General features: G+C 41.5%; 1 protein-coding gene across 1 annotated transcript; it reads left to right on the plus strand.

Moving 5' to 3' along the window:
• The first annotated feature begins 10,612 nt into the window (after positions 1-10,612).
• On the plus strand, positions 10,613-11,175 carry LOC131939001 (baculoviral IAP repeat-containing protein 3-like). The gene is made up of 2 exons (XM_059297246.1): positions 10,613-10,958; positions 11,168-11,175. The coding sequence occupies exons 1-2, from the start codon at positions 10,613-10,615 to the stop codon at positions 11,173-11,175; spliced, it is 354 nt and encodes a 117-aa protein (XP_059153229.1).
• Positions 11,176-27,981: the final 16,806 nt, after the last annotated feature.

Consider the following 27,981-nt stretch of genomic DNA (forward strand, 5'->3'; position numbering starts at 1 on the left):
TACGTGTTATCACCGCTTTATAAATTGGAAATTATTTTTCCTAGACTGTTTCGTCGATTTTGACTTGTGAGTGTATTTAGGTATTTAGTAACTAATTTTTTCTTCACTTGACTTCAATAAAGAATGTTAATTATGTGGTTTTATGTGGTTTTCGATTTGTCAGTGTGGGGGGAGAGGGTGGTTAATTATTTTTCTATCCGCCATTAACTGAAGCACAACCAACACATTTGCCCCCAAAAAAATAAACGTCAAGGATGAATATATTCTCCTTAAAACACGAGACTTTTCTATCTATAATAATAGTTTCGCTGTCTGTCTGACAAGAACCCTCTGTCTGACAAGAACGCTCTGTCTCTATAATAATAGTTTCGCTGTCTGTCTGACAAGAACGCTCTGTCTGACAAGAACGCTCTGTCTGACAAGAACGCTCTAGAGAAAACACAAGCAATTTAAAAACATGCACAGTAATTCGAAAAACGAAATATGACGTCGACACATTTAGCGTAGAGTAGAACATAATCTCAAACCAGAGAGTGCACACAGTAATGTAATGACGTCATTGATTCTCGCGTAAACATTGAAAAAAAGGAAATGTTGTCTAATCTAAATGGTTTGCGTGAAGAGTTTCTTGCATACAATTCTTCGGGTAGGGGCGAAGCCCCACCCCCCGCGTAAGAATGTCTGAGCCCCCCCCCCCTCCCCAACTCAAAAGAAATTTCCTCATCGATACTCTATAATAAAATTACCGCCTAATTAATGTGTCTAATCTAAAAAGTGGTTTTCTTGCAATGGGACGGTAGACATGTTTTTTTTGGGGGGGGGGGGGGTGGAGGGGTGGGGGGGGGGGTGTGGGGGGGTGGTGTGTGGGAGTGGGGGTGGGTGTGGTGTGTGGGGGGGGTGGGTTGGTTTCAGTGTTTCTTTCAGACTTTTTCCTCCCCGGAGAGGGGTGGGGGTACTTGAAATTTTCGGGGGCGGGGGTAGAATTTTCTGGGAGGGGGCGGACACTGGAAAAAGTATATAATTATATTTCGTTGAATGGGACGGTAGACATGTTTTTTTTTTGGGGGTGGGGGGTGGTGGAGGGGGTGGGGGGGGGGTGGTGGTGGTGGGGGGGGGGGGGGTGTGTGTGGGGGTGGTGGTGTGTGGGGGGGGGGGGTGGGGTGGTGTGTGTGGGTGGGTGGGTTGGTTTCAGTGTTTCTTTCAGACTTTTTCCTCCCCGGAGAGGGGTGGGGGTACTTGAAATTTTCGGGGGCGGGGGTAGAATTTTCTGGGAGGGGGCGGACACTGGAAAAAGTATATAATTATATTTCGTTGAATGGGACGGTAGACATGTTTTTTTTTGGGGGGGGGGTGGGGGGTGGGGGGGCGGTGTGTGGAGGGGGTGGTGTGTGGGGGTGAGGGGTGGGGGTGGGGGTGGTGTGTGGTGAGGGGTGAGGGTGGGGGTGGTGTGTGGGGGTGGGGGGTGGGGTGAGGGTGGTGTGTGGGGGGGGGGTGGGTTGGTTTTAGTTTAGAGATAAGAGACAGCACTATCAGCCAGCCTAGCGCCCGTTGTACCCTTCCTCAACGGGCCATTTTTCTCGTTAATACTAATAGTTTCGCTGTCTGTCTGACAAGAACGCTCTGTCTGACAAGAACGCTCTGTCTGACAAGAACGCTCTAGAGAAAACACAAGGAAATTAAAAACATGCATAGTATTTCGAAAAACGAAGTATGACGTCGATACATTTAGCACAGAGTAGACAATAATCTCAAACCGGAGAGTAAACATTGAATAGGAAATTTTGTCTTATCTAAGTGGTTTGCGTGAAGAGTTTCTTTCATACAATTCTTCGGGTAGGGGCGAAGCCCCACCCCCGCGTAAGAACGTCTGAGCCCCCCCCCCCCCTCCCCTCCCTAACTCAAAAGAAATTTCTTCATCGATACTCTATAATAAAATTACCGCCTAATTAATGTGTCTAATCTAAAAAGTGGTTTTCTTGCAATTTCTTTAATGCAATTCTTCGGGTAGTGGCTAAGCGCGACACCAGTGTTTCTTTCAGACTTTTTCCTCCCCGGAGAGGGGTGGGGGTGCTTGAAATTTTCGGGGAGGGGGCGGACACTGGAAAAAGTATATCATTATATTTCGTTGAATGGGGCGGTAGACATGTTTTTTTGGGGGTGGGGGGTGGGGGTGGGGGGGTGGGGGTGGGTGGTGGTGAGTGTGGTGGGGGGGTGGGGTGGGGTGGTTTCCTCATCGATACTCTATAATAAAATTACCGCCTAATTAATGTGTCTAATCTAAAAAGTGGTTTTCTCGCAATTTCTTTAATGCAATTCTTCGGGTAGTTACTAAGCGCGACACCAGTGTTTCTTTCAGACTTTTTCTCCCCGGAGAGGTGTGGGGGGTACTTGAAATTTTCGGGGGCGGGGGTAGAATTTTCGGGGAGTGGGCGGACACTGGAAAAAGTATATAATTATATTTCGTTGAATGGGACGGTAGACATGTTTTTTTTTTTTGGGGGGGGGGGGGGGGGGTGGGGGGGGTGGTGTGTGTTGGGGGTGGTGTGTGTGTGGGGGGTGGTGTGGGGGGGGGGGGGTGGTGGGGGTGGTGTGTGTGTGGGGGGGGGGGGTTGGGGGTGTTGGGGGGGGGGTTGTTTTAATTTAGAGAAAAGAGACAGCACTATCAGCCTAGCGCCCGTTGTATCCTTCCTCAACGGGCCATTTTTCTCGTTAATACTAATAGTTTCGCTGTCTGTCTGACAAGAACGCTCTGTCTGACAAGAACGCTCTGTCTGACAAGAACGCTCTGTCTGACAAGAACGCTCTAGAGAAAACACAAGGAAATTAAAAACATGCATAGTATTTCGAAAAACGAAGTATGACGTCGACACATTTAGCATAGAGTTGAAAATAATCTCAAGGCGGAAAGTGCACACAGTAATATAATGACGTCATTGATTATCGCGTAAACATTGAATAAAAAGGAAATTTTGTCTAATCTAAATGGTTTGCGTGAAGAGTTTCTTGCATACAATTCTTCGGGTAGGGGCGAAGCCCCACCCCCCGCGTAAGAACGTCTGAGCCCTCCCCTCCCCAACTCAAAAGAAATTTCCTCATCGATACTCTATAATAAAATTACCGCCTAATTAATGTGTCTAATCTAAAAAGTGGTTTTCTTGCAATGGGACGGTAGACATGTTTTTTTTGGGGGGGGGGGGGGGGGGGGGGTGGAGGGGTGGGGGGGGGGGTGTGTGGGGGGTGGTGTGTGGGGGTGTGTGTGTGGGGGGGGGGTGTGGGTGGGTGGGTTGGTTTCAGTGTTTCTTTCAGACTTTTTCCTCCCCGGAGAGGGGTGGGGGGTACTTGAAATTTTCGGGGGCGGGGGTAGAATTTTCTGGGAGGGGGCGGACAATGGAAAAAGTATATAATTAATTTTCGTTGAATGGGACGGTAGACATGTTTTTTTTGGGGGTGGGGGGTGGTGGAGGGGTGGGGGGGTGGTGTGTGTGTGTGTGGGGGGTGGGGGTGGTGTGTGTGTGGGGGGGGGGTGGGGGTGATGTGTGTGGGGGGGGGGGGTGGGGGGTGGTGTGTGGGGGGTGGGTTGGTTTCAGTGTTTCTTTCAGACTTTTTCCTCCCCGGAGAGGGGTGGGGGTACTTGAAATTTTCGGGGGCGGGGGTAGAATTTTCTGGGAGGGGGCGGACACTGGAAAAAGTATATAATTATATTTCGTTGAATGGGACGGTAGACATGTTTTTTTTGGGGGGGTGGGGGGTGGGGGGGCGGTGTGTGGAGGGGGTGGTGTGTGGGGGTGAGGGGTGGGGGTGGGGGTGGTGTGTGGTGTGTGGTGGGGGTGGTGTGTGGGGGTGGGCGGGTGGGGTGGGGTGGGGGTGGTGTGTGGGGGGTGGGTTGGTTTTAGTTTAGAGAAAAGAGACAGCACTATCAGCCTAGCGCCCGTTGTACCCTTCCTCAACGGGCCATTTTTCTCGTTAATACTAATAGTTTCGCTGTCTCTCTATGTATCTATCTATCTATCTGTCTGACAAGAACGCTCTAGAGAAAACATAAGCAAAAATTCTATCTGACAAGAACGCTATAGAGAAAACACAAGGAAATTAAAAACTTGCACAGTGAAACGAAAACGAAGTATGACGTCGACACATTTAGCATAGAGTTGAAAATAATCTCAAGGCGGAAAGTGCACACAGTAATATAATGACGTCATTGATTATCGCGTAAACATTGAATAAAAAGGAAATGTTGTCTAATCTAAATGGTTTGCGTGAAGAGTTTCTTGCATACAATTCTTCGGGTAGGGACGAAAGTAGTATATTAGGTCACTTTTGATTATTATTTTTGGCGGAGGAGCGGAGGGTGAGGAACAATGACATATAGTAAAATACTCAGAGCAGGATCCGCAGCCTGGTACAATGAGATATAGCAAAATACTCCCAGCCTGGCGCATCGGGAGGGTAAGGGTGGGTGAGCAGGATGTGCAGCCTGGTACAACGAGATATAGTAAAATATTACGCCAACTGGTGTTGGCGGAGGAGTGAAGGGTGAGTCACCTTTTGGTGACCTTGTGACGTAATCATTGACCGTGTGACGTAATTAGTGACCTTGTGACGTATTCACTGACCTAGTTACGTAATTTTAATGCGTTTTTTAATTAGATTTAATGAGTTTTTAAAATTTTAATTAGTTTTTATGTTTATATTGTGTAATTTTTATTAACGAGTTACATAATTTGATTATTTGTTTACTTTTTAATTATTTTTATTTTGTTTATATTTTGTAATTTTTAATTAGTTTGAATTTAATTACTTTGTTTATTTTGTGTAATTTTTATTCAAGAGTTACGTAATTTGATTATTTTGTTTATTTTAAATTTTATTTTATAATTAGTTTAATTATTTTAATTAGATTATTAGTTTGAAATTCATTTTATTTCTTTGATTTTAATTACTTTGTTTAATTTAATTACTTTGATATATTTCTTTTCTTTGTTGTTTAATATGTTGGTTTGTTTATTTGGTTGTATGTATGTTTTAAATTCTCCCCTACAACGAACGTGTACTAGAACAGTCTTTGTATACCAGCCTTTAACCAGCCGTGCAACATGTGTTACTTATCGATCCGCGAAACTTTCCTTTGTTGACACGCGCTGCGTAGTGATTTATGGGTATTATATTGATCGCAGCCGCTGGGCCATCACACCTAATTAAATTTTGTTATGCATCACCGATTTTTCCCCGCTCGGGTTGACAGGTCATGGTAATTAACGACGTACATTAAGTGGTTTTCCGCGAAGTACGTAGGTCATTATGCAACAGCTGTTGTGCGACAGCTGGTGGTGTAATTAGGCTGTGCAACCGTATAAATGACCGCTAAAATTTTGTTCTAATCACTTCAACTTCGGACTTCACACCAAACTTCACCGCGACTTATCCACACTGCGACCTCTGTTGACTCCCGAGACTAACCCACGCCAGCTTTACCAATCATCACATCTACCTAACCCTACACGGACCACATCTTTTGTGCGTGTTTATTCTATTAAAGGTAAGGATAATATTACTTTTGTGTTAAGGGAGCTAACCCCTTTTAATTAAACCTTTTTTCTAAATACGTAGTCACAGGTATTTACTTTAATTTTGTATCATACACCGAGGTAAGGTTAATAGTACGTATTATTTTAAGGGAGCTAACCCCATTAAAATCAAATCTTATTAAATAAGTAGTCACATGTATTTACTTTACTTTTTGTATCGTACACCGAGGTAAGGTTAATAGTACGTATTGTTTTAAGGAAACTAACCAATTAAAATAACCTTTAAATAAATATGTATCTAAATAAGTAGTCAATTGAATTTTCTTTTTAGTGTACAACCGACTCATCGACACAACTGTTCCATCGACTGACCCTATTGAGCTACCTACCCATCCCTGAGGCATCCACTGAACCAAACGTTCCAACTACATCCAACTACACCACTTCGGATCTCCACATACAGTTAACTACACGTTCAGCTTAGACGCTCAAACCCAGAGGTACGTTTCAATTTTCAATTTTGTTTTAAGTATGTTTTTTATTTTATGATTTTTATTTTATGTATTTACTTTCTTTTTATTCTACAGCCAGCGACCTACCCAAGCATCCGACTACTAGACACTTCATCAATAATGGAAACCGCCCAGTCTACCAGCCACCCAGCCATGACCCGTAACAAGTGTGACATATGCGAGCGGGTATTCACCCTTAAACATCACTTGACAAGGCACCAAGACTCTGCACACGGACGACAAAGACATCCCTGCACAACATGCGGGAAAGTATTTACACGACTTGACAATTTGACAAGACACTTTACGAAAGCACACAACAACCAAACATCACCGACCGACACCCCATCAGCAACCAACAGACAAACACACCAACCCACATTAGTGACCGATAGAAAAACACACCAACCCACATTAGGGATCGACACACATACTGTCCAACTCCCATCAGCGAGCCAAACAGTTCGTACCGCGACCAACACTAGCCCCTTAAAACGACACACGACGTATGACGACATATCAAACAACAAACGCGTAAAGACTAACAACGACAGTAACCTTAATTCACACACCACTATTTTTCCTGTAGACGAGCTTAGGGGAGATGCAGTAGACTTACACCCGACCACAGACAAACCTTCACCCACATGCCTTCTTACAGACATTCCTGACTTTATTAAACATAATCACGCCATTAACATGTTACAACAGGATTCAAATTCAAAACCTTACACAGACAACTTCTCCTTTTTTAGATGTTTAGCCACACATTTAGGAGCATCCATAATAAATCTTAGAAAGCCAACATTAAAACTCGCGAAACAGTGGCAAGTGCACCAAGGTCTCGGGAACTTGGATAATTTTAGCGGGGTTAGGTTGGTCGAAATTCCCCTCTTAGAGTCCTGTTTTAGTGTAAATATTGAGATTTTTGAATTTGACGAAAACCAGATCCTTTCTCCGAAACTTAGAAGTAGTGATAGGTTTAGGGAGACTGTAGGCCTATATCTTTTATTTTTTCAAAATCAGTTTATGTACATTAATAATATAGGTGGGGCGGGTCACTCTTTCGCGTGTTCTGTGTGTAACAAATTATGGCCCACCGTTCAACAAATGAACAGACACGTGAAAGGGTGTAATGGAGGGAAACCCGTAGATAGGTATAAGGGAGGGCTTTATCAGACACAGCAAACAATCTGGGAGTTTTTAGCGTCCTATGGGTTAGTTGTAGATAGTAACTTTGTTTATCCCTTCCGAGCAACTTACGATTTCGAATGCTATTTCGACCATACCGAGTTACCCCCGTTAGGTAGAGTTACAAAAAGCGTAGCCAAACACGTGCCTTTGTCTTGCTCTGTCGCCTCAAACGTAGATGGGTTCGTCGAACCCCATGTTTTATTTCGACTGGTGACCCTCAAGAATTAGTGACTAGAGTTATTGACAGACTCCACATAATCGCCGAGGCAGCTTATGGAATTTTGAAAAAACAGTTCGAGCCTGTTTTTAAGCAAATCAGGAAGTTATTTCCACCTAAAGCTAGGGGTAGTGAAAATAAGTCGAACGACAAAGGGTTTGATAGGTTTCTTAGCGGTAGATTAGACGAATATTTGCGACAAATGCCGGTTATAGGGTTTAATTCAGGAAAATATGATATAAATCTCGTTAAGCCGTATTTTATTCAGTACTTTTTAGCTTATTCAAACACAGAAGAGGGGTTAGAGGAGGGACCTAGAGCTAGTTGTAACGATGACGAAGACGACGTAGAAGATAAACAAACACCGTTTAAATATGTAGTTAAAAGAAATAATAATTTTATGTGTATATCAACTAATAAATTAAAGTTCTTGGATATAGTTAATTATCTAGCACCTGGGTTTAGCTATAGTAAATACCTTGCCGCGTATAATGTTAAAGAGACCAAGGGATTTTTTCCGTACGAATATGTAAAAAATTTAGCCGTCTTAGATGAAACGTGTTTACCTCCGCATTCGGCCTTTTTTTCATCATTAAAAAATTGTAACATTTCAGTCGAGGAGTACGCGACGTGTAGGCAAATTTGGGTAGAGAAGGGGATGCAAACTTTTAAAGATTATCTTATTTGGTATAACAATATCGATGTAAAACCGTTTATCGAAGTGCTCGAGCAGCAAACTAATTTTTACAAAAATTTAGGGGTTGATATTTTTAAAGACGCGATTTCTGTCCCGGGGGTAACCTTAAAATACTTATTCAAAACACTTCCCGAAAACGTTTCTTTTTCTTTGTGTTCCGAGCGCGAATCAGAGTTACATAAAACAATCCGAAATAATATCGTAGGGGGCCCCTCCATTATTTTTCATAGACATCACGAAAAGGGTGAAACGTTCATTAGGGGGAATAGTAAAAAGGTGGTACAGGCAATTAAGGGGTACGACGCGAACGCGCTTTATTTATGGTCTTTAATGCAAAAAATGCCGACGGGATTTCCGATTATTAGAAATAGTGAGGAGGGGTTTAGACCGCGTAAAGCGAATCATTATGGGGAACAGGCCTTTCAGTGGTTATCGTGGGTTTCAAAAACACAGGGGGTAACTTTAAAAACCGCGTTTAACGGGGGCGAAGTTAGCTTAGGATCCCGCCATATAAGAGTAGACGGGTGGGACGCGAACACTCGAACCGTTTATCAGTTCCATGGCTGCCTCTTTCATGGACACCCTGACTGCCCCTTAACTAAAGACAGAACAGTAAACCCCATTAGTAACAGACCCTTGACTGAGTTATTTAAAAAGACAAACGAAATTACGAAGTACTTTACCGAGACTGTTGACGTTAAAGTCGTAGAAATGTGGGAATGTGAGTGGGGGAACCAGAAAAAAATGAACCCAACTATTAAAGACTATTTAAACTCTATTGACAAATCACAAAAGACAACGACACCGACCTATGGTAAGAAATGGCCTCTGACTGAAAAACAGATCATCGATTCTGTTTTAGACGACTCGTGTTTTGGTATGATAGAATGCGACATTAAAGTACCGGATAGTTTAAGAGAACATTTTAGTGAGATGACACCGATTTTTAAAAATACGGACGTTACGCGCGATGACATCGGACCGTTTATGAGACAATACGCGATCGATAACAACTTATTAACTAGCGGTAGACGGACTTTAATCGGTAGCTTTACAGGGGAGAAAATTTTATTAGCGACCCCCCTTTTAAAGTGGTATTTAAATCATGGGTTGGTGGTAACTAAAATTTATCAAGTAGTTGAATATAATCCGGTTTCCTGTTTTAAGACATTTGGGGATACAGTTTCAGACGCCCGAAGAAAGGGGGACATAGACGACAAATACGCGATAACGAGTGAAACAATGAAATTGTTAGGAAGCGCGGCATATGGTAAAACTTTGACGGATCAAACACGACATGCGGACATGACCTACTGTAGGGCTAGGGATATAGGGGATTGTATTAATAATCCGCGCTTTAAAAAAATGACAAAACTTACCGACGATGTTTACGAAGTAGAAACGTTAAAAAAGAAGATAGTTTGGGATCTCCCTCTTCAGATAGGCTTTTTCGTTTATCAGTACGCAAAACTTAGAATGTTAGAATTTTATTATGACTTTATAGACAAATATATAGATAGAACCGACTTTCAGCTATGTGAGATGGACACGGACAGTTTATACTTAGCCTTAAGTACCGATGACTTGTTAAAAACCGTTAGACCGGGACTAGAACACGAGTTTTTTGACATTTACGATAAATGGTTCCCCTCAGAAGTATGTGACTCACATAGACCACAATTTATAAGCGGCAAAGGCACGGTAGATAGTCATTGTCTGGGGTGTAGGGCTAGGAAAATTTATGAAAAAAGAACACCGGGGTTGTTTAAATTAGAATATGAAGGGGATGGGATGGTATCTTTATGTAGTAAGACGTACCACTGTTTTGGCGAGTATAATAAAACATCAACCAAAGGATTATCTAAAAAAATCACAACACATTAGGCAAAGAATCTTTCATGCAGGTCCTCACAACAAAGGAACCAAGTGGTGGGACAAACACAGGGTTCAGAGCATACAACACGGGGATATATACTTACACCCAACACAGAAACTCACTTTCTTACTTTTACATTAAAAGACGAGTAGACGCAGACAATGTGACAACATCTCCCCTAGACATATAAGAACCTTTAGTTTACCAACCATGACTTTAACGAGACTTTAATGTAAATATGTAAATAAGACAGAACCATGACGGTATGCTGATGGGGTTGTTTTTATTCAATAAAAACTTATGATATAAACGGTCTTTTTTAAATTTTTGATGTGAGTTATTGTTTTGTTACTTGTCCCTGAAAGTTATGTAACTCGGTATCCTGTATAAGAGGCATGACTGAAATCAAAATCAACCATTTAAAATACTGGATCCGAGTTGGAAACAGCTCTTTACGGCATTGATCGATAGCCCACCCAGGCGTGGTATTCAGGGAATACTATAAACACCGCCGTATAAGAACCCTATACCATGTCCGGTGAATGTTTTTGTCTTCAGTGCTGTGGATGGGATTCCAGTGAGAGCACGGGAATGTCGGATCAAACGGAAACGGGTCTTGATATTGGACCAGATGAAGTGAGATTGTATCCTGTACAGATGATCAGTAGCGTTCATGAGACTAACCAAGGGGAGATGAATCTAGGGTATGAGAGAGTGTTTGTACAGCGACCTATAGGTGGAACCTTTATTGAACCCCTTGATGAGACACCACCACCACCCAACCCAGCTTCTGACAGGGACAGTGACATCAGGTTCAATGATGAGGAGGAAAGGTTGCAAACATTTTCAGGGTGTTGGTCCGACGTCTACCCGGTCGACCCTATCAGTTTGGCTAAAAATGGTTTTATCTTCATTGGACCTGGCGACCTTGTCAAGTGTATTTTCTGTTTGAATACTTTGAGAGGTTGGGAAACGGGTGATGTGGTAGAAGAAGAACATCGACGCTATTATCCAGACTGTCCTTTTGTACAGGCTGCACATTCACACACACACACACACACACACACACACACACACAGGAGTTGTTTTAAGTAAATAAAATTTTTTATATACATTTAAATGCTCTTTTGTGATTTATTGTAATAGCTGATTAAAAGGTGTGACAACTTTCCCATCCAACTTTGAAATCCTACGCAGTCAAAACATCGGTGTCTGTTATACACCGCAAACCAAACTTTTTTCACTCAAACCAAAAAGCTCTCACATACACACACACGCACACACACACACACACACCATCACAAAACGAACTGGTAAAGACAAAAACAATATTACATCGGGAAAACTTCACCGACCCTAGTATAAATTCTATCCGCAACAACTCCAAGACCTGGATGGACAGAGTTTGAAACAGGCCTCGGTGAAAACTTCACCGACCTTAGTATGAACACGGCCCTAATCCAACTCCAAAACATAGGCCCTACATGTAACATTTTTGAAACCTACCTAGGTGAAAACTTCACCGACCCTAGTATACATTCTACCCACAACAATTCCAAGAACATGTATGTATCAACATGCCTCGGTGTTAACAAAACTCCCTCGACTCTAGTGTAAACTCTACCCCTAACAATTCCTAAACATACATGGTCTAGCTTCGAACCCTGCCTCGGTGAAAACTTCACCGACCATAGTATAGACTCTACACCAACCCCTTCCAAAACATCCGTGAACCAACATCACTCGGTGAAAACAAAATCCTTCCCACTCTAGTATGGATTCGGCCCCTAACACTTCCAAAACATGCCCGTATCAACTTTGTAACCTGCCTCGGTGTATGATACAAAATTAAAGTAAATACCTGTGACTACGTATTTAGAAAAAAGGTTTAATTAAAAGGGGTTAGCTCCCTTAACACAAAAGTAATATTATCCTTACCTTTAATAGAATAAACACGCACAAAAGATATGGTCCGTGTAGGGTTAGGTAGATGTGATGATTGGTAAAGCTGGCGTGGGTTAGTCTCGGGAGTCAACAGAGGTCGCAGTGTGGATAAGTCGCGGTGAAGTTTGGTGTGAAGTCCGAAGTTGAAGTGATTAGAACAAAATTTTAGCGGTCATTTATACGGTTGCACAGCCTAATTACACCACCAGCTGTCGCACAACAGCTGTTGCATAATGACCTACGTACTTCGCGGAAAACCACTTAATGTACGTCGTTAATTACCATGACCTGTCAACCCGAGCGGGGAAAAATCGGTGATGCATAACAAAATTTAATTAGGTGTGATGGCCCAGCGGCTGCGATCAATATAATACCCATAAATCACTACGCAGCGCGTGTCAACAAAGGAAAGTTTCGCGGATCGATAAGTAACACATGTTGCACGGCTGGTTAAAGGCTGGTATACAAAGACTGTTCTAGTACACGTTCGTTGTAGGGGAGAATTTAAAACATACATACAACCAAATAAACAAACCAACATATTAAACAACAAAGAAAAGAAATATATCAAAGTAATTAAATTAAACAAAGTAATTAAAATCAAAGAAATAAAATGAATTTCAAACTAATAATCTAATTAAAATAATTAAACTAATTATAAAATAAAATTTAAAATAAACAAAATAATCAAATTACGTAACTCTTGAATAAAAATTACACAAAATAAACAAAGTAATTAAATTCAAACTAATTAAAAATTACAAAATATAAACAAAATAAAAATAATTAAAAAGTAAACAAATAATCAAATTATGTAACTCGTTAATAAAAATTACACAATATAAACATAAAAACTAATTAAAATTTAAAAAACTCATTAAATCTAATTAAAAAACGCATTAAAATTACGTAACTAGGTCAGTGATTACGTCACAAGGTCACTAATTACGTCACACGGTCAATGATTACGTCACAAGGTCACCAAAAGGTGACTCACCCTTCACTCCTCCGCCAACACCAGTTGGCGTAATATTTTACTATATCTCGTTGTACCAGGCTGCGCATCCTGCTCACCCACCCTTACCCTCCCGATGCGCCAGGCTGGGAGTATTTTGCTATATCTCATTGTACCAGGCTGCGGATCCTGCTCTGAGTATTTTACTATATGTCATTGTTCCTCACCCTCCGCTCCTCCGCCAAAAATAATAATCAAAAGTGACCTAATATTCTACTGGCGAAGCCCCACCCCCCGCGTAAGAACGTCTGAGCCCCCCCCCCCCCCCTCCCCAACTCAAAAGAAATTTCTTCATCGATACTCTATAATAAAATTACCGCCTAATTAATGTGTCTAATCTAAAAAGTGGTTTTCTTGCAATTTCTTTAATGCAATTCTTCGGGTAGTGGCTAAGCGCGACACCAGTGTTTCTTTCAGACTTTTTCCTCCCCGTGGGGGTTGGGGGGTTGGGGTGGTGTGTCTGGGGTTGGGGGTGGGGGGTGTGGGTGGGGTGGGGGTGGTGTGTGTGGGGGGGGGGGGGTGGTTTTTGTTTAGAGAAAAGAGACAGCACTATCAACCTAGCGCCCGGTGTATCCTTCCTCAACGGGCCATTTTTCTCGTTGCCTATAGTTACTCTTGTTTCAAGGGGAGGTCAATCTCATCTTGTGACAAGTTCTCTCCCCTTTCGGAAACTGGTAAAGATGACAGAAATCCTCGCCACGCCCAGACGGCGTTGGTCTCCATTTTTGAGAGCAGCTCGCTACCTTTTGTGTAAATATTAAATTAAAAAGGTTGCGCAAAGCATCTCGGATGAGGGATACCTGTCAGGGGGAGGCTGCATAAGGGGAGAACAGCATTTAATGCCAGTTACATCAGTTAGCTTTTTTTTTTAAAACACGGTTAAGCTGGTAATACACATCTTCTTAAAATAGAAAAAAATCGCGATGGTGAAAAGATAACTTCCTGCTGATTAGTTAACAATGACGGTACACACACACACACATAATACATACATATATATATATATATATATATATATATATATATATATATATATATATATATATATTTGTGTGTGTGTGTGTGTTTGGGTTTGTGTTTGGGTGTGTGTATAGAGCTACATACCTATGTATGTTATTATATTGGAAGCCTAATGTTGTTACCGTTATTGAATAAATTGAATTGAAATTGAATACATAACATGCTTATGGATATCTATATGTGTTTATATGTGTATTTGTATGCGTTTCTTCGTTCTTAATATAAATATCGGTTGGAAATACCTCCAACACAATTAAGTATTAGTTATCAACTTGTTATGCACCATTGGGCATGTTGACTCCAATTTCAGCCAGCTTTTCCTTCTAGATTTGATCCCGTAGCCTTGGTTCGTCCAAGAACAAACAAAATACAATGAATCGGTTGTTTAATTTTGGAGGTTTGTATGTAAGCGAGCCTATAATAGATGTACGCCTATATATATATATATATATATGTAACTAGTGTAGGCCTAGTTACTAGTCACTATTGTTAAGAACGCAATAGTGCAGGTGTTGGACTGATAAGCCAACTGATAACGATCATAAAGCCACGGCGTATTTTGGGAAAGATACGACAAGCGCTGTCAACTTTGACACGACTTGGCTGATGAAACAGTGCAGGTGTTTTATTAATCGGACTGTATGACAGAAGCGGCGTAATTAACATTCTGATGCAACGATTAGAATCGATTACGATTACGATTACGAATCCGATTACGAATACGAAGGGATATATAGGAAGGCGACAGCTGAGTAGGAGATAAGTGGGGATCAGTGAGGATCAGTCAGTCAGTAGAAGTGTGGCAGTATCAAGTTGGTTATTGAACGGGTTAGCCGTATTGTGTTAAGAAGGACGATAGACATGTGCATTCAGTTATGTGAAGACTAGTGAGGACTGTTGGGGGTCAGTTGATTCAGACTATTATTGTGAAGCATTCCTTTTGATTCATTATATTATTGTGAAGCATTTCTTTGATTCATGTAATAAAAGGATCAATAGCGAACCTGCATCTTCGAGTATCTATACTGTGGTCGATGTTGTGTAGAATGAGTGGTTAGACTCGGTAACATTTGGCGTTGTCGAGCAGAACTCGTTAACATTTGGCACTACAGGCAAATAGTCTCGTTACATTTGGCGCTGCGGACAGGATGAATTCAACGAGACTTGCCGCTTGAGGCACCCATAGTCAACCTTGTTCATAACTGTGTTTCGTGTGTGTGTGAATTCGGACATTCAGGAACAGTGAAAATTGAGGAACGAGGAAAAATTTTCATACACACACGGTAAGAAAGAACTCTTTTTTTTACTCAAGGAATAAAATGTCTACCTGGACGAGAAGCAGACCCATATTGTGGTCCTGCCCAGAGAGTCCCACATTAACAAATTTTACGGGGACGGTGATCCAGCTTTAACCAACAGGTTCAGTGAAGAGGTCAAAGCGGCCTGGGCCTCGAGACACATGTCACCAGAGGAAAGATTAAGACTGCTGATGGGCAGTATAGGAGAGACGGTTAGGGCAGAGGTCAAATGCCACGATAAAACCATCCAATCAGATCCAGATAAGGTGCTGGATCTAATTATGGAGACCTTTGGGGAGAGACGGTCGGGATCGCAACTGCTATCGGGGTTCGTAGGCTTAAAGCAGAGAATGGCGGAGAGTGTGATGGAGTATTCACACCGAATGAACAGGGCCTTTGATTCGGTAAAGGGCAAAACACCTGACATTGATGTACGCCTACTGAGGGACCATTTCATCGAGGGGCTAGCAACCCCGATCTTAAGGAGAGAGTTGAAAGAGGAGGTCCACAAAGACCCGCAGTTGACCTTCCTTCAGGTCAGGAACTCAGCGATCCGCAGGTCCGAGGATGAGGACCAATCTAACTGTTCGGTGGACAAAGTCTCTGTGCCGGAACAGAAACAATCCCCACCCACAGGGACCGGCACGGTGGAAACCATGATGGCTCGACTGTTGGCCCACCTGGATAAGGTTGACCAACGATTGGAGAGGTTAGAAAGCAGGTCAACAGCTGAGAATCAGGAAAAGAACGGGACAAAACAGAGACAGGTTGGACGGCCGCGACCCGCCGGTCCATCGCTCCGGTGGACGGCTGACGGTCGACCAATTTGCTTGTCCTGTTCACAACCCGGACATATGGCACGGTACTGTCAGGGAAACGGTCGTCCTCTGTAAGGCAGGGCCAGGCTACAGAGGGGCGAGGTTATGGCCCAAGAAACAAAATGATGGGAGTCTGTCCCGAAATGGTGATTACGATTGGGGACATCGCGGTGAAGGCAATTGTGGATACAGGCTCCCAGGTGACGACAATTACGGAAAATTTTTACACCAAATGGATGAAAGGAAAAGACCATAGGTTGAGGTCTGACACATGCATGCGCCTGACGGCAGCTAATGGACTAACCATTCCATACTGTGGTTATTTTCTGGCGGATGTCGTGGTGGCGGGACATAGGTTGAAGCAGGTTGGGGTGTTCGTTACGAAACACAACCTAGAGACAAATGTGTCAAATATACCTTGCCTGTTGGGCATGAATATTCTTGGCCAGTTGCCAGAATTTCTTACAAATATTGTCGGATCGACCACACCAGGTCGGGGATCCAAGTTGGCCAGGTTTGCCAAGACCAGAGGAAGGATATCAGTCCCGGCAAACACGGTCAAGGCAATCACATTACAAATTGGTGATAGAAGCGTGAATGGTGATGTGATGATAGAACCATGTGGCGCCGCACTGAGGGCAGGCGTCGTGTTACTGCGGACATACACATCAGCGGAGAAGGGACTAGTTCAAGGATTAGTGGCAAATGTTTTGGATGAGGAAATTTTTATACCGCCTAATACTCTGGTAGGAGTACCACAGAACGTCGAGGTACTAAGGTCGGCACAGTGCATCGAACTGAGCAATACCAGCAGCAATGAAGTAACAATTAGGTCGGTCAATGTGACGGCCGAGGTGAAGAAAGAGGATGGCCGATCATATACATTCCCGGAAACTGAGGACCCAAAACTAAATGAATTGCTGAATAAGTACAGGGATATATTTGCCTCGTACGAGGGTGATTTGGGTTACACGGAAGTAATAAAACACCAGATACCCTTACTACAGGACAGGCCTGTGGCGCAACCTTATCGAAGATTACCACCAAGTCACTACTCGGCGGTGAAAGCACACCTGAACGATCTACTAAAAAAGGGAATTATTACAACCAGCACTAGCCCGTATGCGGCACCGATAGTAGTGGTAAAAAAGAAGTCAGGGGAGATAAGACTGTGTTGTGATTACCGGAAATTGAACAATATCACAAGAAGGGATGCATTCCCCTTGCCTCGTATTGATGAATGTCTTGATGCGTTGGGGGGAGCAAGATTTTGTTCTACCTTGGATTTGGCTAGTGGCTACCACCAAGTGGCCATGCACCCCAACGATCAACATAAGACTGCGTTTATTTCTCCACTGGGACTGTACGAGTGGACCCGTATGCCGTTTGGTCTAACTAATGCGCCTGCTACATTCCAGCGAGTAATGCAGAGTGCTATGAGTGACTTTCTATTTCAAGTAATGTTGGTGTACTTGGATGATATACTAGTTTACTCAAAAACTTGGGAGGACCATCTAAAAAGATTAGAACAAGTGTTTCTCCGTCTTAGGGAGATAGGAGTAAAGCTGAACCCAGACAAATGCGGCTTCGGTCTGAAATCGGTACATTTTTTGGGTTATGTGATTTCGTCGGATGGCATCGCCACTGACCCAGATAAAATTGCAGCTGTTAAAGAATGGAAACAGCCAACAACTACAGTAGAGGTCAGATCATTCTTGGGCTTTGCTTCCTATTATAGAAAATTTGTACCTGGTTTTGCAAAAATTGCCGCACCGTTGCATGACTTGGTAAACAAAATGACAAAGAAACACAGTAAGGAGAAAAAGAAAGGTAAAACACAACTGATAGGTGAATTATGGACTGATGAATGCCTGAACTCGTTTAAGCTCTTGAAAAAGGCTTTGACAGAGACGCCGATATTAGGATACGCGGACTTTGACAAACCATTTCGGCTAGAAATTGACGCCAGCTCGAAAGGTCTGGGAGCTGTGCTATCACAACAACAAAAACAAGGTTTCAGGGTTATTGCGTATGCCAGTCGAGCTCTGAAGGAATCAGAGAAGAACATGACAAATTACAGCGCCATGAAACTAGAACTTTTGACATTAAAATGGGCTGTGACTGAAAAATTCAGGGACTATCTATTAGGTGCTAAATGTGTGGTATACACTGACAATAACCCCTTGAGTCACCTAAAGACAGCAAAGTTGGGATCCATCGAACAGCGATGGGCAGCAGAATTGGCACTCTTTGACCTGGAGATAAAATATCGCCCGGGGTGGTCCAATGGCAATGCGGACGCTTTATCAAGGAATCCGTACGAGAGACCGGGCGATGAGGAAGAAACGCTGACAGGAATATGTGAGGTCAGAGCGTCAACAGATATCCCTCACGGGGTGCAAGTGATGCAAAACGGACAGACCGGGGTGGAGCACATTTCCACAGAGCCCGGACATATGGACATTAGTGATTTTAATTGCCTTAATCACAAAGAGATAAGAGATGCCCAGAGAACGGATAGTGGCTTACAGCCGCTGTTGAAACACGTCCAGGAACAAAAATTCCCAGGAAGAAGGGAAAGAGAACAATTTGGTCGAGAAACAAAGAAAATACTGAGTCAGTGGGACCGTCTCAGTATAAAGGATGGTGTTCTCATGCGGAGAATTTATGACCAAATTGATGGGACAATACACCAGGTGGTGGTGCCTGGACAATTACGAGAAGAAGTGCTAAGGTTGGCACATGACAGGGCAGGACACCAGGGTCAGGACAGGACGCACAAAATATTACGACGGAGGTGTTACTGGCCCAATATGGAGATGGAGGTCAAACGCCATTGTGAGGCTTGTGTTAGGTGTCAGCATGCGAAAATGCCAGTTGTCAAAATGAGACAGCCATCAGGACACCTACTGGCGACAAAACCACTAGAGATTGTGGCTATGGACTTTACGTCGTTGGAGCAATCATCGGATGGGACGGAACATGTGTTGGTAATGACTGATGTATTCACCAAATGGACTGTGGCGGTGCCCACACGAGATCAGACTGCCAAAACAGTGGCAAAGGTCTTAATAGAACATTGGTTCATCAAATATGGCATACCAAGACAATTACACTCTGACCAAGGAAGGGCCTTCGAGTCAGAAGTAATTAACCAACTGTGCAGCCACTACGGGATCAACAAATCTAGAACAACCACATTTAATCCGAAAGGAAACGGACAGTGCGAGCGGTTCAACCGCAGCATGCATGATTTGCTGCGTACTCTAGAACCTGAACAAAAAAAACGTTGGCCTGATTTTCTCCCAGAGTTGGTATATCTATACAACTGCACCCCCCATGCCACAACCGGCTTTTCGCCACACATGTTGCTGTTCGGACGGGAGGCTCGACTCCCTCTTGACTTGTTCCTAGGAAAAAAGGAGAGTATGACTGGCTCATACACTGCACTGGAATATGTGAATGAACATATGAGACGAATTAGAGAAATGTACAGGGTAGTACAGGAAAGACTAGAACATGAAGCACGGCGAAGGGAACCGCCGGTACAGACAAAGGACCCGCCACTCAAACTGAACGACAGGGTATTACTGCGTAGCCACCCGTTAGGCAGAAACAAAATCCACGACCTCTGGGGACAGGAGATATGGCAAGTCGTGGAGATGCCTAAAGTAGCAGGTGGCCCCTTTAAGATAAGACCCATCGATCACACCAAACCGGATCGGTGGGCGAATATTGCTCAATTAAAGAAATATTGTCATAGTCAAGAAGAGCAGTTACACACAAGGAAACCCAAGACAATTAGGGAACCGGAAACTATAACGGAAATTCACATACCCATCCCGGAACCATGTCACCATCAACAGAACAACAGCGATACAAAAGTGGAGGATAACGGCAACGAAGAGGATCCCGTTCCTCCCAGAAGCAGAGAGACAGTAGACCATCAGATAAGTGGTCCGCGGAGAAGTTTGAGAAACAGAAAGAATACGAAATTTTTCGTCAGCAACCATCAATTCTTTCATGGTCGCGCTGGTATGAGAACAGACTGTTAAAAAAAGTTATAAAAGTGAACTGGTGAAGGCACCAAACGAAAAAGGTGGATGTGAATTCTAGAACTGCCTTGTGTCTGAGGAATATGATGTAGACACACTTGATATGTGAAATAGGGATAACTGTCAATCTTTTACGAATGGGACGACATTGACAGTGAATGGAACAATAATTTTTTTTACGATGGTGAGATTGACATTTAAGAAGTGCACCTACCAAGCGTTGTTTGTGGTTGAAAACACACAAAAAAAAGGCGGCGGTGGATGTAACTAGTGTAGGCCTAGTTACTAGTCACTATTGTTAAGAACGCAATAGTGCAGGTGTTGGACTGATAAGCCAACTGATAACGATCATAAAGCCACGGCGTATTTTGGGAAAGATACGACAAGCGCTGTCAACTTTGACACGACTTGGCTGATGAAACAGTGCAGGTGTTTTATTAATCGGACTGTATGACAGAAGCGGCGTAATTAACATTCTGATGCAACGATTAGAATCGATTACGATTACGATTACGAATCCGATTACGAATACGAAGGGATATATAGGAAGGCGACAGCTGAGTAGGAGATAAGTGGGGATCAGTGAGGATCAGTCAGTCAGTAGAAGTGTGGCAGTATCAAGTTGGTTATTGAACGGGTTAGCCGTATTGTGTTAAGAAGGACGATAGACATGTGCATTCAGTTATGTGAAGACTAGTGAGGACTGTTGGGGGTCAGTTGATTCAGACTATTATTGTGAAGCATTCCTTTTGATTCATTATATTATTGTGAAGCATTTCTTTGATTCATGTAATAAAAGGATCAATAGCGAACCTGCATCTTCGAGTATCTATACTGTGGTCGATGTTGTGTAGAATGAGTGGTTAGACTCGGTAACATTTGGCGTTGTCGAGCAGAACTCGTTAACATTTGGCACTACAGGCAAATAGTCTCGTTACATATATATATATATATATATATATATATATATATATATATATATATATATATATATATATATATATATATATATATATCTTACTACTGTCATTACGTAACACTGTCATGACGACACGTCATCACATGTCATCGCCTCCTACTGTCATCGCCTCCTACTGTCATCGCCTCCTACTGTCATCACGCCCTAATGTCACACCTTCAACAGGTACAAAAGTTTGTCAGCCGACACCTTGTCACTAAGCCAGCCAAACATTGATGGTACAGACAGAGAAAGGTAAAGGTATTTAGTCTGTAGGTGCAAGCTAGGTGTAGACCTTACCTGAAGGTACATCAAATGGTTAAAACAGGTTGAATGTATTGTTTTAGTCTAACTATAAGGAGCATTAGTATAATTATAGACCTGCCAAAGCCTATAAAGACCTTTAAAAATACATATGTATATATATATATATATTTATATATATATATATATATATATATATATATATATATATATATATATATATATATATATATACAGAACCTTCACCAATGCACCAAATATCTTATAAAATGAAGTTTCCAAATCAAGTTATTGTAATATTGTGGCATTAATGTAAGTTGAAATTTTATTTTTGACTTTCATGATAATTGATGGGAAATAATTGAACATGATGGATTCATGTCTATGAAGTATTTATGGAATGGTATCATAGAAAGTATAAATTACACATTTGATACTTAATTCAATATGGTCACTGGTTTAAAACCCGATTTTTTTTCAACACTTTTTTTAAACGGTTGAAAAAAAAATGTGAATGAGTTTCTTCACTGTTCTTTTTTTTTTCTTTTTTTTTTGTCACCCCTGCAAGCTGCCTAGTGTAAAATCAAATGAGAAAATGCCGTGAAAATTCACACTGAACAAAAAAACACACAAGGGGCAGGTCACTCGCTCGGCAAGTGCTGCGTACCACTTGTTATCTGTCTTTGAAAATTCTTTCCAGTTTACCGAAGTTTAAAAATAATTAGCTTATTAGGAAAACAAACGAAAAATGTTGCGCTGAAAGGTATTCGATTATTCTCACTTCTCGACAACCCGTAGCCATTTTGTCATATTTCTGATACAAATAAGATTTTATCTCACTTGTTTGAATATGAATAAATTATCGACTACATGAAAATGTGTATGAATATCAATGTACTTTAAAAAAAAAAAATTCAACATCTTTAAAGAGAATTTTCTCGATTATATCTGAGTTTAATTGTGTCAATACCACATGTCGATACCAGTACACAGAGAGAGGCGTTCCGCAGTATCGATCTAGTCGGTATTCGGTGTGTACACAGACCGATCTGGTCCGGAGATTATGTGCGATGCAAACATGAAAGCGAACGACACAAACGTCTGATAGATGTTCAACACAAAAATGCGATTAGACTCCAGACGACGAAATCCCGCCCAACGTTTGGCCTCGATGTGACGCGAGTCTCCATAGCAGACGACACTAAATTATTCGCGATTTTAATTGCTGCTCTCGATCGCATAATTAATATTTTTATAAGATTAAAATAGGTACAGTTAAGTTAAAGTAATGATACTATTTCGTATCTAAAGGTGGATAGGGCAGTTGGAGGGGAGTTCACCTGTTTTCGATACATCAACCCATGAAAAGTTTGTAAAGCTAGTTCTATACTTATCCTCCTTTCCCTAAACTGAGTCAGGTACCCTTCAAAGCTGAGTCGACCCAAGTACATCCTAAAGACTCGCCTGGTTTCGAACCAAGACTTCCATGTATTGCACTGCCTTTTCAGGTGGTGTCTGAAATAGCTTTAACTTAAAGATAAGTAATCGAAATATCATTCGTTTCATTTAGTGCCACATCCAGCTATATATATATATATATATATATATATATATATATATATATATATATATATATATATATATATATATATATATATATATATATATATGTAAGTATCATGTACATATACTTTTTACCTTTTGTGTTGTGAGAGGGGGTGACACCCGATCTTGCGACGCCACGGATAATGTTATGCTACAACATACTACGTGGATAATGTTACATTGCTACATAATGCTTGTGAAACTGTTATGTTACAATCAATGTTTCTTTCAGGTATTTTACCGGAAGTGCCCCCTCCCCGTAGCCTACATAATAGAAAACATAACATCTCAAGTGACCCCTCCCCCCCCCCCCCCCCCCGAAGAAGAAAAAAATTGTTTTTAAAAAAACCACTGGTTACAATCCCACTGTTGCTAATATTAAACTGTAATGATCATGCATGACCCCCGAACGACGCAGTCACCCCAAAGTCACGTGGGTGATGTCAGGTTGTCACGTGATAGTGCCCGGATGTTTACTGTTCAGGTGAGTCTGCCCGAGTCAGCCGACGGAAGGGTGGACACACATTGCATATCCGATAAGTGTCGCGACACGGGTCTCCACTCACGGTACTCACACACACATACATACACACACCCACACCCTCTCACCCCCCACACACACCCACACCTACGTGTTCTCACACATACCCACACATACCCCCCACACACAATCCCACACATACACACATACCCACATCCAACACCCACACATACCCACACCCACACAAACCCACACATATCCACACCCTCCCACCCCCCACACACCCACACCTACATATACTCACACATACCCATCCACGCACACACACAAACCCACATCCACACATCCAACACCCACACATTCCCACACCCACACAAACCCACACATATCCACACATACCCACACCCACACATACCCACACCCACCCATCCACTGGTGGATTCAATTTCGCTTCCACCATGTCATATTTGTTCTGATTATATTCAACAAAAGTGACTCAACAAATAGCTGGCACCCTAACCATCCAGGGACATTTGAAATATGACAAAATATTTCCTCTTGGACCAAAATAAATTGTATCACATTTAGAAGACGAATCTGCAAGATGTGTTTATCTGAATGTTAGCCCTATATTTGCATTTTCTTTTCTTTAGCATTCAGTTGTATTTCCAATCTGAATGTACGCAATTTACAATAATTTATAGGGACAATATATATATATATATATATATATATATATATATATATATATATATATATATATATATATATATATATATATATATATATATATCTTTGCTGTTTGAATTTTGCCAAAGTGTACAAAACACCATTATACACACACCATTAAATGTTAAAGAGACGCGGCCGTTTATTATCTAGTACCATCTCAGTACAATTAACTATCATCAAGATATGTGTGTATATTATCATGGAGACGTCCCAGTTTATGTATATAAACTGTATATATCATGAAGACGTCTGTATATCATGGAGACTTTCCTGTGTATATCATGGAGACGTCCCTGTGTATATCATGGAGACGTCCGTGTGTATATCATGGAGACTTTCCTGTGTATATCATGGAGACGTCCCTGTGTATATCATGGAGACTTTCCTGTGTATATCATGGAGACGTCCCTGTGTATATCATAGAGACGTCCCTGTGTATATCATGGAGACTTTCTTGTGTATATCATGGAGACGTCCGTGTGTATATCATGGAGACGTCCGTGTGTATATCATGGAGACGTCCCTGTGTATATCATGGAGACGTCCGTGTGTATATCATGGAGACGTCCCTGTGTATATCATGGAGACGTCCGTGTGTATATCATGGAGACGTCCATGTGTATATTATGGAGACGTCCCTGTGTATATCATGGAGACGTCCCTGTGTATATCACGGAGACTTCCCTGTGTATATCATGGAGACGTCCCTGTGTATATCATGGAGACGTCCCTGTGTATATCATGGAGACGTCCCTGTGTATATCACGGAGACTTCCCTGTGTATATCATGGAGACGTCCCTGTGTATATCAGACGTTCCTGTGTATATCATGGAGACGTCCCTAGCCAACAATCCCCGTATACTTAAGCTATCCAAGCTTCTATTTTGGTTTTCTTAGTGCGAACAAACACAGTTGACGATCTCAACTACCCCTACTGGTGAGGTGAAGGGGGTAACCGCAAGATGACGTCGGCACAATGACAATCTCCACACCCTCACTGGTAGTTTGAGTGGGTAAACCGCAATATGACGCAAGCAGTGTAGAGAGGAGCAGAGGTGATGACGTATGATCAAACTGCTTGGGGTAAAAGTGTGGTGGGTGGGGGGAGTTCAATGGCTTTAAAATAAGACATATTGTCTTGATGATTGGAAATATTTGACCTGTATTTGTCGTTCTGTTTTTAAAATTTAAAATTTTCCTTAGAAGCCAAGATCACCAAAGTGTATCAGTTATTTACCAACAATGTCCAATGATGTTACATCTAAAATGACTGGAGATATTTGTAAGATAATTTACTAAGTGCAGGGTCAAGTAGCACATCACTCGATTACTCTACCGAAAGTGTTCAGTTCGAACCTTGGGCTGGAGTCCACACATCTCTAAGGAATACTTGACTGGATATTTTATTGGCCACAGCTACAGAAACACATTAACTCTACTTCTTCCTCCCCATAATAGGGGAATGTAGCAAAAGATAATATTTGACCAGATTATTGAATGGTTGCTTATTCTGGTGCGTTAAATATGGTTGTCCTGTTTTTAAAAAGTTTTTCTAATGTTAGTGTTTTACTTGTTATTGATTTGTTTTACTTCAAATAATTCCTCAAATTTTCTCAGCTATAAAAAGACGCCCTAAATTTTGAACCTAAAGGCTGGCGCCAAATGTCGCCCATTGAGGCGCTAACATTAACTGAATGGTAAAGTAGAGTCAACATCTTAAACAACTTTCGCAATACACCACCACTCACATAAAACATCTAAGATAAACCGCCGCTTTGAAGCAATTTTTTGCTATTAGTTTAATGCTTGTGCACAGACATCAGAGCTTTCAATAAAAGTCTCCCTTCATCCAACCCGACAACCTGTAGCTACAGTCTGTATGTTACAGGTTGTATGTTGCAGGCTGTAACCATCAACCAACAATGAACACAATTATGCCGCACAACATTGTCACGGGTGTAGACGCGGGGAACAAGCAACATATCTTTGAAAATTTCCAACTTAAATATCCTAAAATGACTTTTTAAAAAGTATCAAAGATGGAGGTTACTTTACTGTCGTCTGCCAAAGTACCCTTCAGAGGATTCAACAAGCCCAGAGGGCGGAGGCCAGAGGGTGGATGAAAGAAAATCTCAAGCATCAAACGGAATGTTTCAAATTCTGCATCGTGACATAGCAGGCAGTTTTAGTTTGATATTGCGTTCTAGGGGTAGCTGTCTTGGCATGATTACATTGTTAGCTGTCACGACATGATACATTTGTAACTCTCATGATGACATTGCTTGCTGTCATGATGACAGCTAGATGCCATGACATGACACATTGGTAACTGTCATGATGACATTGATGGATGCCATGACATGACACATTGGTAACTGTCATGATGACATTGCTAGATGTCATGACATGACACATTGCTAGGTGTATTTAACAGTAACAGAAGTCTTAGATTGTTTTTACCCTTTCAACTTATGTAGCAGCTTTTAAGTCGATAACATCGTGTGTACACAAATATAAGAGTTTAACTACACACACGTACATTACAGTAAATACCATTTCAAATTCCCATCTAGTACACATACGTATCAGATTATAGTAAACACCATTTCAGATTCCCTATTAGTACGAATAAGTATCAGATTATAGTAAATACCATTTCAAATTCTCTGCTTAAAGTCTTAACCCGTTAAGTCATGAAATGTCCCTGGATAATATTGACTTAAGTCATTTAGTTGACATTCCCGCCGGCGGCCTGGGGTAGAGGCACTCGAATGTTGCGTAATTCTTTTCAAAATACACGTCACACTTCACCGGAAGACATTTTTGTGACGGTAAGATCAGCTCAAGGTAACACTGAGGTCAACACAGTTTTGATACATTTCTGAGGGACCAGAATTTTAGAATGGCGTCAGGTTTCAATGTTATAAGGTCGTCAACGATCAAATAAATTGTCAAATTCATTCACGGTGAAATTATGTACGGCAGTTCTTCATTTGTATAACATAGGCAAAGGTCTGTTATAGTGTGTGTGCGTGTGTGTGGTGGGGTTGGGGGGGGGGGGGGGTTACCTAGGAATTTACCTTACATTATAACATTTATTATGATCACGCATTATGCATTTGTAGTATGGAATTTAATGGAAGCAAAAAGTAACTGCTAAATATTGTTAACAGTTTTTGATAAAAGTAATGCTTATTAAAAGTAAAAGCAACAAAACAACAACAGTAGCAGCAAAACCAACAATGTATTATGCAAGCTCAATTATAGACTACAAACAAAACTCTGTTTTACATAATTGAAATTCCCATTTTAAGAAGCGTTGTAGAAGCAAAACTATTTTGGTAGCTCAAAATTGCGACGACATTAGTTTTAGATAGAACAAAAATGGTTCTAAATATATAACTTTGAAATGGCTCTCATTGAGAACATAAGTCCCTGCGTCACTCTTCTATTTCAGGTCAATAAGTGTAACAACTGCTGACCTCACTTTTTTGAGTGGGTAGTTCATTAGTTACCTGACCTCTCCTTACCTGCGAACCTCTCTTTTGTATTGACGGTCATTCCCTTTGAAAGGTGAGGCTCCGCCGCATAGTATCTGCATATATAACTATATAACTATATATATATATATATATATAGTTATATATATAACTATATATATATATATATAGTTATATATATAGTTATATAAAAATATGTATATGTGTGTGTGTGTATGTGTGTGTGTTAGTTAATGTTCGAACCCTGTAACAAAATTGAAATCGATCAA

Source organism: Physella acuta, unplaced genomic scaffold, assembly GCF_028476545.2.
Source record: "Physella acuta isolate Inbredline_101_S28 unplaced genomic scaffold, ASM2847654v3 ptg000017l, whole genome shotgun sequence".
NCBI lineage: Eukaryota > Metazoa > Mollusca > Gastropoda > Physidae > Physella > Physella acuta.

Coding starts and splice junctions, on each gene's coding strand:
- LOC131939001 (XM_059297246.1), top strand. CDS start 10,613: ATGTCGGATCAAACGGAAACGGGTCTTGATATTGGACCAGATGAAGTG.